This window comes from Girardinichthys multiradiatus, chromosome 7 (assembly GCF_021462225.1).
Source record: "Girardinichthys multiradiatus isolate DD_20200921_A chromosome 7, DD_fGirMul_XY1, whole genome shotgun sequence".
Lineage (NCBI taxonomy): Eukaryota > Metazoa > Chordata > Actinopteri > Cyprinodontiformes > Goodeidae > Girardinichthys > Girardinichthys multiradiatus.
The window spans coordinates 11,523,754-11,536,916 of NC_061800.1; the positions used below are offsets into that span (position 1 = coordinate 11,523,754).

At 41.6% G+C, this 13,163-nt stretch overlaps 2 protein-coding genes across 2 annotated transcripts in view; both read left to right on the plus strand.

The window, feature by feature from the left end:
- Window positions 1-520: 520 nt before the first annotated feature.
- Window positions 521-1,521, plus strand: LOC124871407 (olfactory receptor 4D6-like). The gene has a single exon (XM_047370674.1). It carries the CDS (start codon window positions 607-609, stop codon window positions 1,519-1,521), a length of 915 nt encoding a protein of 304 aa, XP_047226630.1. The 5' UTR covers window positions 521-606.
- A 2,322-nt stretch (window positions 1,522-3,843) lies between these two features.
- LOC124871734 (MAGUK p55 subfamily member 4-like) overlaps window positions 3,844-13,163 on the plus strand; it is a 51,827-nt gene continuing 42,507 nt past the window's right edge. Inside the window, exon 1 of the mRNA XM_047371245.1 lies at window positions 3,844-3,995. The gene's annotated coding sequence lies outside the window, so the exon portion shown is untranslated. The remainder of the gene's footprint in view (window positions 3,996-13,163) is intronic.

The following is a 13,163-nucleotide window of genomic DNA, read 5'->3' on the forward strand; positions in this document are numbered from 1 at the left end:
CTTGTTACAACAACACTCTGTCATTTATTATAACAGTTCTTGTATTGTAATAAACAAAAATTATGGTTATAATGTTTTATGGTATTCATGAACACCAGTAAAAGTGTAGTCTATGTAAAATATGGCCAAAAATAAAATATTTTTATAATAAAGCAAAAACTGTAATTGCACTAAAAAGTATTCATTACTCTGTATCAGTAAGTACTGAAATGTGCTTACCAGTACTTGTACTCAGTTTGAAAAAAATGTGGTATCGGTGCATCCCTTTTAATAAATATAAACAAACATTTTGCATAATTTGTGAATGCCAAATTTTACTGTAAAATCAATGTTGATGCACAATGGGCCACAATTTCCCACCCTTTCTTTGAACTTATCAAAAGTTGTTAGCATGCCAACATCTCTACAGGGAATAATCTCTGAAATCCATGGTGGATAAAGAAATCTCTTTAAATACTTTGTCTCAAACACTTTCTGACCTGACTGGTGTCTGTGCGAAGGAGAGGTAGACTTTTTTTAAGACTACTTTTCTCACGTGTAGCACTTTAAAATAACTTGCTATTTCATTTATTCATTTCTGTTTTTATAATTATCTTGCTTACTGAAATGAATGCAACATACATCACTTTTGATGGCCATGTAGAGGTTGAAAAATACAGATATGTTTACTTTATTTTAATGTTTACAAGTTATATTTTGATCCTGTTCAGCAATACTACAGTTGTTAGTATGATTGTGATTCACAAGAATCTCCATGAGCCTATGTATATTTTTATTGCTGCTTTGTTAATGAACTCCATGCTTTTCAGCACTGCGATCTACCCAAAGCTTTTGATAGACTTTTTATCTGAAAAACAGATTATAACTTATAATGTGTGTCTCCTCCAGAGTTTTCTATATTATTCTTTAAGTGGTTCTGAATTCTTGCTTTTGGCAGCCATGTCTTATGACAGATATGTGTCCATATGTAAACCTCTGCAATATCCAACTATTATGAGAAAAACTAAAGTGAGTATTTTCCTTGTCTTAGCTTGGCTTGTACCTGCTTGTCATGTTGTTATACTGATCATTATATTTGTTCATTTAAAACTCTGTAGCTTCACTTTGAAAGGCATTTTCTGCAACAATTCTCTGAATTATCTTCTCTGTGTGGCTTCAAGAGCAATAATGATATTTGGCTTAGTGGGCCTTTTCAATATTAGTATTCTTCCAATGCTTTTCGTACTATTCACTTACACAATGATACTTAGAATAGCCTATAGAAGTTGTGGGGAAGTCAGGAAAAAAGCTGCACAGACATGTGTACCTCACCTGCTGGTTTTAATCAACTATTCTTGTTTGTTTACTTATGAAATGATTATTGTTAGACTGGAATCTGATATTTCAAAGATTGTACGCTTTGCAATAAAACTGCAAATAATAATCTATAATCCTCTTTTCAATCCAATCATATATGGACTGAAAATGAAAGAAATTTCTAAACACCTAAGACAGTTGTTCTATCATGCTAGAGGAAAGTAACTTTTTTTAAGCTGATGTCATTTTTGGCTTTTGATGGAAATGTTTTGTTTGTTCTGGTGGTATTTCATTTGGGAACGTTTTAAAAAAAAGTATAATGATAATTATGTGAGTGGCTATGTCTCAAATAAAAAACAATAATGAATACAAGGTGCGGGTGATTAAAAGATTTCAAAATCCTGTACTTTTGAGCATGTTGGAGGGGTGGGGCCAGGCCTCAGTTTAGCTTCAAGTCATTATCAAAAGCTTTTTTCTGCATCAAAGTGTGTAGACGTGACCTAACCTAAAAAAAAATGAAACTGCTATAGCTCCTACAAGGAAGGGCACATAAACACATAATCTTCTGGGACTGATCTACATTGGCCCCTGAACAATATTCAATGGTTGAATGGTGACATCATCACAGCCCTACCCCCCGAGAATAGGAAGGTCCATATTTGATACCCTTCACCTAATCAACATAAAACTGACACCAGTGACATAACATGATGGTCTAAGTTGGTCTCTAGTACTGAAAGGTTTTGACTGGTAGGTTTTGGCCGTGGTGGCGTGGCAAAGTCTGAACCTCACGCCACGGCCTTACGCTTGGCTCTAAATTACACAAGCACGGTCCAATTTACTCCAAACTGAATATGTTTGTTCTTTGTCAACTCACAAACAGCTCTATTCAATTACATTGGAATTTGGACCTAGGAAATCATATTAATCTCCCTCATACATCATCGGATCCACACCAAATTTTGCGTGCATCATGGAGGACAAATGTTGGCACGGTCAATTGCAGACATCACTTTAGTCCTGCCCACTGACCACCAAATGACAGGTTTCTTAGCTGATTAACCTTCCCACTTACAATAGGCAGTCATATGTTTCACTGTTGGATGGCCTCCTTAAACTCTCACTCATACAACCTTCATACAACCTTCAAGGTGTCTAATTACACAGTACAAGATGATGTTGAATTCTACTCTGAACGGTGACTGTTGGCTCCACAGTGTGGGGTTGGCAGATCGGTCAATTTTATGCCTTGCTGTTTCCATACAGTGAGGTCTAAAACACATATGATGGTCCTATTTACTCCACACTGAATATGGTTGATCTTTGTCAACCCCTAAACAGCTCTATGGGATCACATTGTAATTTGGATCAACAGCGACCCCTAGCAAATTTTAAATACTTTATCTCCCTCATACATCGTCGTATCAACACTAAATTTTCTCTACATCATCGTGGCCGAATGCTGAACATGTTATCAGTTGATGACATCACTTTAGCCCTGCCGACTGACAACCAAATGACAGGTTTCTTAGCTGATTAACCTTCCTTGACAGTCTCCAGAACTTTCATACTGTCTCTGATAAGGCATAATAATTTTAGGGTTAGGGTTAGGGTTAGCAATACCAGATCCTACACAGGTCGAGGGACATTAAGCTGTGAGGGCCGCTGCTTGCAGTCTCTCCTGCTCTGCTCCTGTTCATTACTCACCTCCCACAGTTCTCTCTGCCTTCATTGGCCTCAGCTGTTCCCCATTTTTTAGCTGATTGGGTTAGGTGTATTGTATCACGTCTTGTTTCCTCTGTTGCACTCTTTGAATTGTTAGGTGTGTCAGGCTTTCTATTTGATCTGAATTCTCTTTCATGCGACATTTCTGACTTATTCTAACACATTTGCATAAACACATATTTTCTGTTGCTGCACATGATGTATGGGGACCCTCAGAATTCGAATTAGAAAACACTTTATTGCCAAGTAGAGTTTCAAACAGACAAGGAATTTGCTTTGGTTAAAAGGTGCTACACATAGACAAAAATACAGCTGACGTACATAAATGTAGAAATATATACGTTAAAAGAAAAACATGTTTTATATGAATGTTATGAAAATTGAGAAAAATAGTGCAACTTTTTATTTAAAATATATAATACAATACACTAATATACAATAACAACAATATAAAATTAAATGTATTTGTATTTACATATGCAGAGATATTTTAATTATTTGCAAGAGGAAAGTGTCAGTAGAGGACCAGGGCCTTGTTAATGAGGCCAGCTGCACACGGAAAGAAGCTGTTTTTGTGGTGAGAGGTTTTGGTCTTGATGGGCCGCAGCCTCCTGCCAGACAGGAATGTCTCAAACAGTTTGTGTCCAGGGTGGGAGGGGTCATCTGTAATCTTTCCTGCTCACCTCAGAGTCCAGGAGACATGCAGTTCCTGAAGACAAGGAAGACTGTAGCCAATCACCCTCTCTGCAGAGCGAATGATACGCTGCAGCCTGCCCTTGTCCCTGATGGTGGCAGCAGCAGCATACCAGATGGTGATGGAGGAGTAGAGGCTGGACTCAGTGATGGCACAGAAGTGTGCCCTCACCAGATGATCAATCTTCCCCCTTGTAGGCAGACTCATCCCCCCAGAGATGAGCCGAATGAGGGTGGTGTCATCCGAAAACTTCAGGAGCTGAACAGACTGGTGACTGAAGGTACAGCTGTTGTGTACAGGGAGAAGAGCAGAGGGGAAAGAACAGGGGAACCGGTGCTGGTGGTCCTGGCATCAGAAACATGTTTTCCTTGCTTCACGTGCTGCTTCCTGTGTATCAGGAAGTCTGTGATCCACCTACAAGTGGAGTCAGGCACGCTCAGCTGGGAGCTGAGCATGTATCACACAGTTTTTCTCACAGGGGTAAGGGGTTGCTAGCTTAGCATTAGATTCAGCTCTACTATGGTTAGCCGTTCTGTCTCTGTTGCTGTTTCTCAATCTCTTTCTGAGTCTCCTTCTCTTTCCTGCTCTGTGTGTCAGATATCCAGTACCCCTCTGCCTTCTTTATTGATAATGGTACATGTAATAAATGTATCATTTTTGTAGCTTTGGAGGTGAGGGTGTTGTGTTGGAATTGGAGGCCTGGCTCCGTGCTGTTGAAAAATCAGCAAAGTAGCTCCCTGTAGCAGTTCCCCAGAAGATACAGTAAGATTGTTATTTACACTGGCAGTAATAAAACCTGGTTACGTCTAGAAGAGATCACTAAATTTGGTGTCGCTTCAGTGTACAAACATTGTACACTGTACACAATGTTGCCAAAACATTATTGCCCATGTTTTGGCAACATTGTCTGCCAAACAATGTTGGACTACAATATGATTTTCTCTGGTCCCCTCCCTGATCTGACCTGTGACGACATGTTTAGCCGCATGCTGTCATTCATCCACTGGTTGTCTAGGTGGTGTCCTGAAAACAATGTGGGCTACACTGATAATTGGTGAACATTTTGGGAAAAACCTGTTCTGATCTGAAAAGACGGCTTTCAGATGGAGCTGCTCTTCTTTGTAGGAATCTGGATTATTAATTCTCCGAAACTCTGAAAATCCAGGTTCCAGAACAGGAAGAGTTCAGGTTTAACATTTCTCTCTGCCTTTTCCAAAAGGTCTTTATCTTTATTTTCACATTAGTTGGTGTCTGAAAGTGGTATTTCAAGTACTGTACGGCTTGTAATGACACTGGAAATAATAATGTATAATCCTCTTTGCAATGTACAGCTTTAAAATAAAATTTTATTCTTAACACCTCAAATAGTTTTAAAAAGCTATAGAAAGGCTTTCTGTCATTTGTGCTATTGTTGTTTGGCCTTTTATTTTAAATCGTATTTATGAAAATTCCTACATATTTTTATTATCAATCCTTATCTTTGGTGGGATTTTATTGAAGCAGAAATATGGTTTTGACCATAAATATTTATGGTCAAAAACAACAATATTAGAAATTGCAGATTTCTCAGTTTGATGAATATATTTGCTGAACAACATTCATATAAGACACTTTGTTGAAAAGTCAAATAGCCATTTTTAACAATAAAAAGTATCTTGCAAAATTTGTAAAACTTGAATGTTTTTATGTTTTATCATGTTACAGCTACAAACATAAGTGTAATTTAAAGTATGATGGGCCAACACAAATTAGTGCATATTTGTGAGTTTGAAGGAAAATAATCCATCCTTGACAATAAATGTGAAAAAATTCAGCCTGGTTTAAATCTCACCATAGCACACAATCAGCACTTCCAGGAGTAGACTGGACTACTGCAACTCTCTCTATAGTGAGAGTGACCAGTCTCTTATTCGCCATATTCAGCTGGTAAAAAATTCAACTGTCCATCTACTAATGAGGACAAGACAAATAACCCAGATTTTATATTCCCTCCACTGGTTGCCTGTTTCTTTTAGATTTGTTTTAAAGATTTTACTTTTAGTTTTTAAATGTCTAAATGGTCTGGCACCTCTTTATCTCAACAAGTTTTTAATCCTCATATTCCCAGTGAAACTCAAAGATCTCCAGACCAGAAGCTTTTAGTTGTTCCCTGGACTCGGCTCGTGACCAGGAGAGACAGAGGAATTTCAGCCGCAGGTTCTAGGCTACGGAACTCTCTCCCTCATTCTGTAAAGTCTGCTGGAAGATGATTTTAAATCTTAAACAAACTAATCTTTTTAAACTGGCTTTTAGTTTCAGAGAACATGACCATTAGGCCAGTCCTTGTTTCTTCTATGCTTTTTATTGCAGCTTGTATTGCTTATATTTTTAACCTTGTATGTTATTGTTTATAGGTTTTTTATTAGTGTTATTTTTATCTTCCTTTTCAGTTTTTTTATTTACATATACAGCACTTTGGTTTCCCTTTGGCTTGTAAAGCACTTTATAAATTAAGAGGATGAAACTCTGCTATTTTAGTCCTTCTAAATCTTATTTCTGCTTTTGTTTTGTAGACCACAATGGTCATAGTTTTATAATAGCTATGACCCACATGCAGAGGAACATTCAGGAGACGGAGAAAAGTTTAACAAGTTTATTTAAGGTTTAGTTAATGGATCTGGAACCAGAACTGGAGTCGTCACTGAACAGAAACAGAGGACTGGTGAACAGGTGGCAATTGTAAATGGACAGGTCTGTGATAGAACGTAGGGTGATGCTTACAGGTAGTGGAGAGGAGTCCAGCTTAAACATGCATATATTCAGAGCCTGGAGAAGGTGGTTGAGAAGCCGCCACCTGGTTCCTAGTGGAACTTCTTGGTGAAAAGCCTGAAGGCTGGGTCAGTTTGAGGAAATTCAGTAATTCAAACCACTACATGCTTTACCCTGAGCAAGCCTTGATAATGCCGGTGCCAATGAGGTTTGTTGGAGGGTGGGAAGGATTCGTAGAGGCTGGCCCAGGGATTGAGAACCCGGGGGCAGTCAGCTGGAGCTTGATCAAGAGAATCTTTCAGGTTTCTAGTACATATTTCTGTTGGATGGGTGCGAGGACTTGTTATCACTCATGTAAAAAGGCACCTGCACTCTGCTTTGTATCATACTTTTGTATGCCTTCCTCCCTGTGTGTGTGAGATCACCGTTATCTATTTCACACACTAGGCCGTGAGAACCAGCCTCCTTTCGGCCTCACACACACACACATACACGCTGTCTGAACTGTCTGTTGAACTGTGTATATTAATAAAGAGATAGGGTGTCAAAACTTTGTAGTTGCACTGCAAAGTGGGCTACCCTTGCTACAAGTAACTCTGACTGTATCGTTCTTGCCTCTGAGTTGACTAAATAATACCTAACATTTATTGGTCCTTCGAGCCGGATTAATTCAATAACCTTATTTATCTTTGCTTTAACAATGACTCTGGGATCCGTGGGGGAAGCCTGACGTCGAGCGAAGCACTGCTGCACAGCCTCCATTAGCCGGAGTGGCTGAAAGTCCCGGTGTGTGTGAATTCACACCTGGCCAGTGGGTTATCGCCTTCCTCAGCGCGTGGTGACTCTCACCAGATCCAGAGAGTCACCAAGAAGTCAACTCCGAGGTGAGACAGTTTTAAAATACAGTTCATAAGAAAAGTACTTAACAGTACTTGGTAGTGTGTCGCCGGTAAAGGACACTGCATTGGTATGGTTTTATTCCACCATGAAAGGAATAGTGACAAATTAAGGTAAGGCCCCACCAAGAAGGGGGCCAAATAAAACGACTAAGGGTTATTCCCCTGCAAGGGAATAGAATAAGCGCTATAAAAGTAAAAAGAATGGAGTAAATTGAGCTCATAAAATAACACCAAGTTAACTTAGAAAAAATTACAAGGTACCTGAAACTAACTGTGTGACTGTGTTGTGTGTGTATGGAGGACTAAGCATTTTAATAGAATCAGCAGGATTCTGCTAGTCCTGTGTTTTCTTTTGCCCAGATTAAAACTACCTACTGGTGACTTTGGAGATTAAGGTCGGATTTCATTCCAGAAAATTAACACCGCTGCGAATTAGTCGCAGTAGAAGGCCGTGTTAATGTCCTCTCCATAAGTCTCAAGCCAGTGACCTTTGATCTGGGACATTCATACTACAATTAAACTAACACGAAAAATAATGGGAAAAAAACTGAAAAATAATTTGGAGCGAGATGTAAAATTTATGGAGAATTATGTGGAAGGAGCAGGCATGATCTGCCGTAGGTGGAATAAAAAACATGGGTTTTTGGGCAAATTAGATACAAAGGATGTCTTAAAATTACAAGGGGATCTAAAATTAGAAATAATAAAAACTAAAAAGAGACAAAAGGAAGGTTGAATATAAACTCTCAGAAAAATGGTTGGAACAGAGCAAGTTGAGAGACATACAGAGACAGGATAAGAGGGAGAAGCGAAAAGAAAAGTTAACAGCCGCAGTTATGGTGCGGCAAGAGGAGGAGACTACAGCTGCCTTCAGACAGCAAAGGCGGCAGCCTCCAGGAGAGCAGCCGCCTGCTACACAGGCAGTGGTACAGCGTGAGGAGGAGGAAGAAGGCGCAGCAGCACCTCCTCAAACCCCCGAGAAAAAGCCAGATAAATCAAACAACCCTTTTAAAACAGAAGAACAGAGCTCCTGGTCTCCTAATTTCTGGGGGAGCACAGGCGTACAAACTAGGAGTAAAAAAATGAAAACCACTACTGACCCCGGCTTATACCCAAATGAAGCCTTAAAGGCTCACGAACAGAAATTTCATCCATCTGGAAAAAATATAGAGGAAGACACATTTCCTCTTGTTGAAGTGGCCAATCCAAACATAGGTAACGCTAATAATCCACAGCCGCCAACCATTCTAGTATATAGGCCATGGACGCAGGAAGACAGAACTGCCGCTTTAAAAGGTATTCCAAACATACAGGAAGGTGTACAGGAGTTTTTAGCAGCTATCACAGAACTCAGAGGAAGTTTCCATCTTAATGGCAGAGAAATGCACCAGTGTCTTTCTCGGCTCTTCGGCCATCGCTGGTGTAGAGTAGCCGGAGATTTCACTGGAAATGATGCCCAGGGAAATTCAATGGCGCACAATTCAGCGGATTTAAGAGATGCCTTACGCATCCTTCACGACAGAATCAGAACAGAATACACACAGACAGCAGATTACGGCAAAATCTCACAATGTAAACAGAAGGATGAGGAAGACCCACAAGATTTTTTGGATAGAATGAGACGTGTTTTCATAGCAAACTCTGCTTTACCATACAATGAGGTAGAATGCGGGGCATATCAACAGCAGCTGAAGAGAGCGTTTTTGCAAGGATTAAAACCTGAGCTCAGACGGTACATAGATAAACATTGGGTACACCAGAATACAGGCACTGTCAACCAGGCGTTGGAATATGCAGAACATGCACACAAAACGCAACAACACAGGAAAACAGACACATTCACAATGCAAGATGGTTTAATAACATTGCAACAAGTGTCAGCACACTCATCAAGGGGGAGGGGAAGATTTAGAGGCGGGGGGAGCAGAGGAGGAGGAGAATTCAGAAACACACAAAGCATTGTGTGTCGGAGGTGTGGCAAAACAGGGCATTACGCAAGAGGATGCAAAACAAACTGTTGGCTTTGCAACAAGCAAGGACATTTTGCAAGAGATTGTCAGGAGAAACTGGTATACAACCCCAACTCCAACCAAAATTGACAATTACAGCCTCAGCCCCCTGCAGGGGAAGAAGATAACTCTGATATGGAGGAAGTTGACATACAAGCAGCCTTAGAACTGATAGCGTTAAGCAAATCACAAGATTTACCCTATAAGAACATAATAATAAATGAAAAAGTGTACAACTGCTTTTGTGACACGGGGGCATGTAGGACAGTATTAAACTGAACCCCCACCTGGAGTAAAATATTCTAACACTGCAGTACATGTTAGATCTGCAGCCGGTACATCAGAGATCCATTATCTAAGCACACCGGTGATCATAAAAGAGCCTGAAACAGGATCCACATGCCAGGCTCCCGTTCTAATTAGTCAGAAATGTCCAGTAAATCTGCTAGGGAGAGACATTATGCAGAAGTTACACATAAACATCGTGTCTACAGAAACAGGCATGAAAGCTATTGTTGAGGAGGGAGCTGCACACGGGTCCTCACAACCACACTATTACTGGTCTCTAGATCTAGGACCCACCCCAACAGCTCGAGAGCTGCTAAGAAAAACAAACTTTTCAACAAACTCAGTACATGCCAGACACTGAACTCCATGTGACTATGAGATACAAAAACACTCCAGGGCCAGATTATCAATATGACACTGTTTTTCATAGAGAGAATAATCAAACCGTTACCATACAGCATCTGTATGTTGACCCCAAAACAGGGAAATCCTCTGCCTCAGTCCTACTGTCGGAAAAACAACTACAACTGTTTAAAGACCACACCCCTCATCTATCACTGACTAAACCTGTAGGGGGTCAATGGAAGAATTCAGAACATTTTCTACAAAGAGCTGAGAGAGGGAGATATGAGGCATCAACAAACTGACTGGAAAATAGATCATAATACAGGGATCTGGAAACTCACTCTAGGGTGGGTGATCAAAGTACATCCAAAAACGCATATGGATGAAGCTGACTGAAAGCTACAGTGTCTGGCTGAAGAAAAACGAAATCTAAAACACTCTGCCTTGAAAGCTGTCCCACCTGAACTGTGGTCCCAATCATCAACTGATGTAGGGCTAATAAAGGGGTTCCCACCATACAAGGTTAAACTAATATCTGAAAAAAGGCCATTAGTCCATCAATATCCCTTAAAGCCAGAAGCTGAGGAAGGTATTGAGCCAGTAATACAGGACATGTTAAAATCAGGAATATTAAGAGAAGCCCCTGAAGCTACATGTAACACACCTATTTTTCCAGTGCAGAAAGCCAGCACAGGAAAGTGGAGAATGGTCCAAGATCTCTGACAAATAAATGATATTGTACAGCATGCAGCTCCAGATGTTTCAAATCCACACACATTGCTGCATTCACTGACCCCAGATAAAAAGTATTTCTCAGTAGTAGATCTTAGCAATGCTTTCTTCACAGTACCACTGCATGAAGAATCACAGCATTTGTTTGGTTTTCAGTTTAAAGGAAAGAAATACACCTATACTAGGCTTCCACAAGGTTTCAGTGAAAGCCCACATGTATATACACAAGCATTAAGGTACTCAATGAGCACCTGCATAATACCAGAACAGTCAAGTTCTGCTATATGTGGATGACATTTTAGTAGCATCAGACACAGAAAAACACTGTGAAGAGGCCACAATTACTGTGTTAAAGCACCTACACCAAACAGGCCACAAGGCTTCAAGAGACAAGCTGCAGTTTTGTAAAAATGAAGTGGTTTAGAACGGACGCTCTCTACTGGATAGTAGAAAAACAGCCATACAGGAAGCCCCAAAACCAATAACAAAGCAGCAAATGATGTCCTTTTTAGGACTTTGTAATTTCTGCAGAGAGTGGCTTCCCGACTATGCAGCCATAGTGCAACCATTACAATCTATGATTTATGGAACAAACATGACATTAAGGGACAAAATTATTTGGACAGAAGAGGGGGAAAAAGCATTTATTAACTTAAAGAACTTACTGCAAACCACAGTTACATTAGCCTTACCAGACTACAGCCAACCATTCACGCTGTGCGTGGACTCATGTCAGAATCAGAATCAGAATCAGAAAAGCTTTATTGCCAAGTACGTTTTTGGACATACAAGGAATTTGTTTTGGCGTAGTCGGTGCAATACAGTACAAATTAAACAGTATAAACATATCTACACTATAATATAAATATATGTGCACAGTTTTAAGTGAGTGAGAGTAAATATAGAGCAGTATAAGATGCAAGAGCAATACAACAGTGCAGGTGATCATTGTGCAAGTAAAGCAGGAGTCCAAGCTGAGCGTTAATGTAACGCATAAAGTTACAGGTTACAGGTGTCCTGTCAGCAAAAAAAGGGGGGGTATGGGGGAAAGGGAGAGTGTCAAGGTGGTTTCCGGGCTTTGTTAACCAGGCTGGTGGCAGATGGGAAAAAACTGTTCTTGTGGCGTGAGGTTTTGGTCCGGATGGACCGCAGCCTCCTGCCAGAGGGGAGAGTCTCAAAGAGTCTGTGACCGGGGTGGGAGGGATCAGCCAGAATCTTCCCGGCCCGCTTCAGGGTCCTGGAGGTGTACAGTTCCTGGAGCGACAGTAGACTGCAGCCAATCACCTTCTCAGCAGACCGAATGACACGCTGCAGCCTGCCCTTATCCTTGGCTGTAGCAGCGGCGTACCAGATGGTGATGGAGGAGGTGAGGATGGACTCAATGATGGCTGTGTAGAAGTGCACCATCATAGTCTTTGGCAGGTTGAATTGCTTCAGCTGCCGCAGGAAGAATATCCTCTGCTGGGCTTTCTTGATGAGGGAGCTGATGTTTGGCTCCCACTTGAGATCCTGGGAGATGATGGTTCCCAGGAAGCGGAAAGATTCCACAGTGTCAATTGTGGAGTCACAGAGGGTGATGGGGGCAGGTGGGGCTGGGTTCTGCCTGAAGTCCACAACCATCTCCACTGTCTTTAGAGCGTTGAGCTCAAGGTTGTTCTGGCTGCACCAGTCCAACAGATGGTCCACCTCCCATCTGTACGCAGACTCGTCACCATCAGAGATGAGTCCGATCAGGGTGGTGTCGTCCGCAAACTTCAGAAGCTTGACAGACTGGTGACTGGAGGTGCAGCTGTTGGTGTACAGGGAGAAGAGCAGAGGAGAGAGAACACAGCCTTGGGGGGAACCGGTGCTGATGGTCAGGGAGTCAGAGACGTGCTTCCCCAGCCTCACGCGCTGCTTCCTGTCAGACAGGAAGTCAGTGATCCACCTGCAGGTGGAGTCGGGCACACTCAGCTGGGAGAGCTTCTCCTGTAGCAGAACTGGGACGATGGTGTTGAAGGCAGAGCTGAAATCCACAAACAGGATCCTGGCGTAGGTTCCTGTGGAGTCCAGGTGCCGGAGGATGAAGTGAAGGGCTAGGTTGACTGCATCGTCTACAGACCTGTTGGCTCTGTAGGCAAACTGCAGGGGGTCAAGGAGGGGGTCGGTGATGTCTTTTAGGTGTGAGAGCACAAGGCGCTCAAAGGACTTCATTACCACAGAGGTCAGGGCGACGGGTCTGAAGTCATTAAGCCCTGTGGTCCTTGGCTTCTTGGGAACAGGGACGATGGTGGAGGACTTGAAGCAGGCTGGCACATGACATGTCTCCAGTGAGGTGTTAAAAATGTCTGTGAAGACTGGAGACAGCTGATCAGCGCAGTGCTTCAGGCTGGCTGGTGAGACAGAATCCGGACCAGTAGCTTTCCGGGGGTTCTGTCTCCTGAAGAG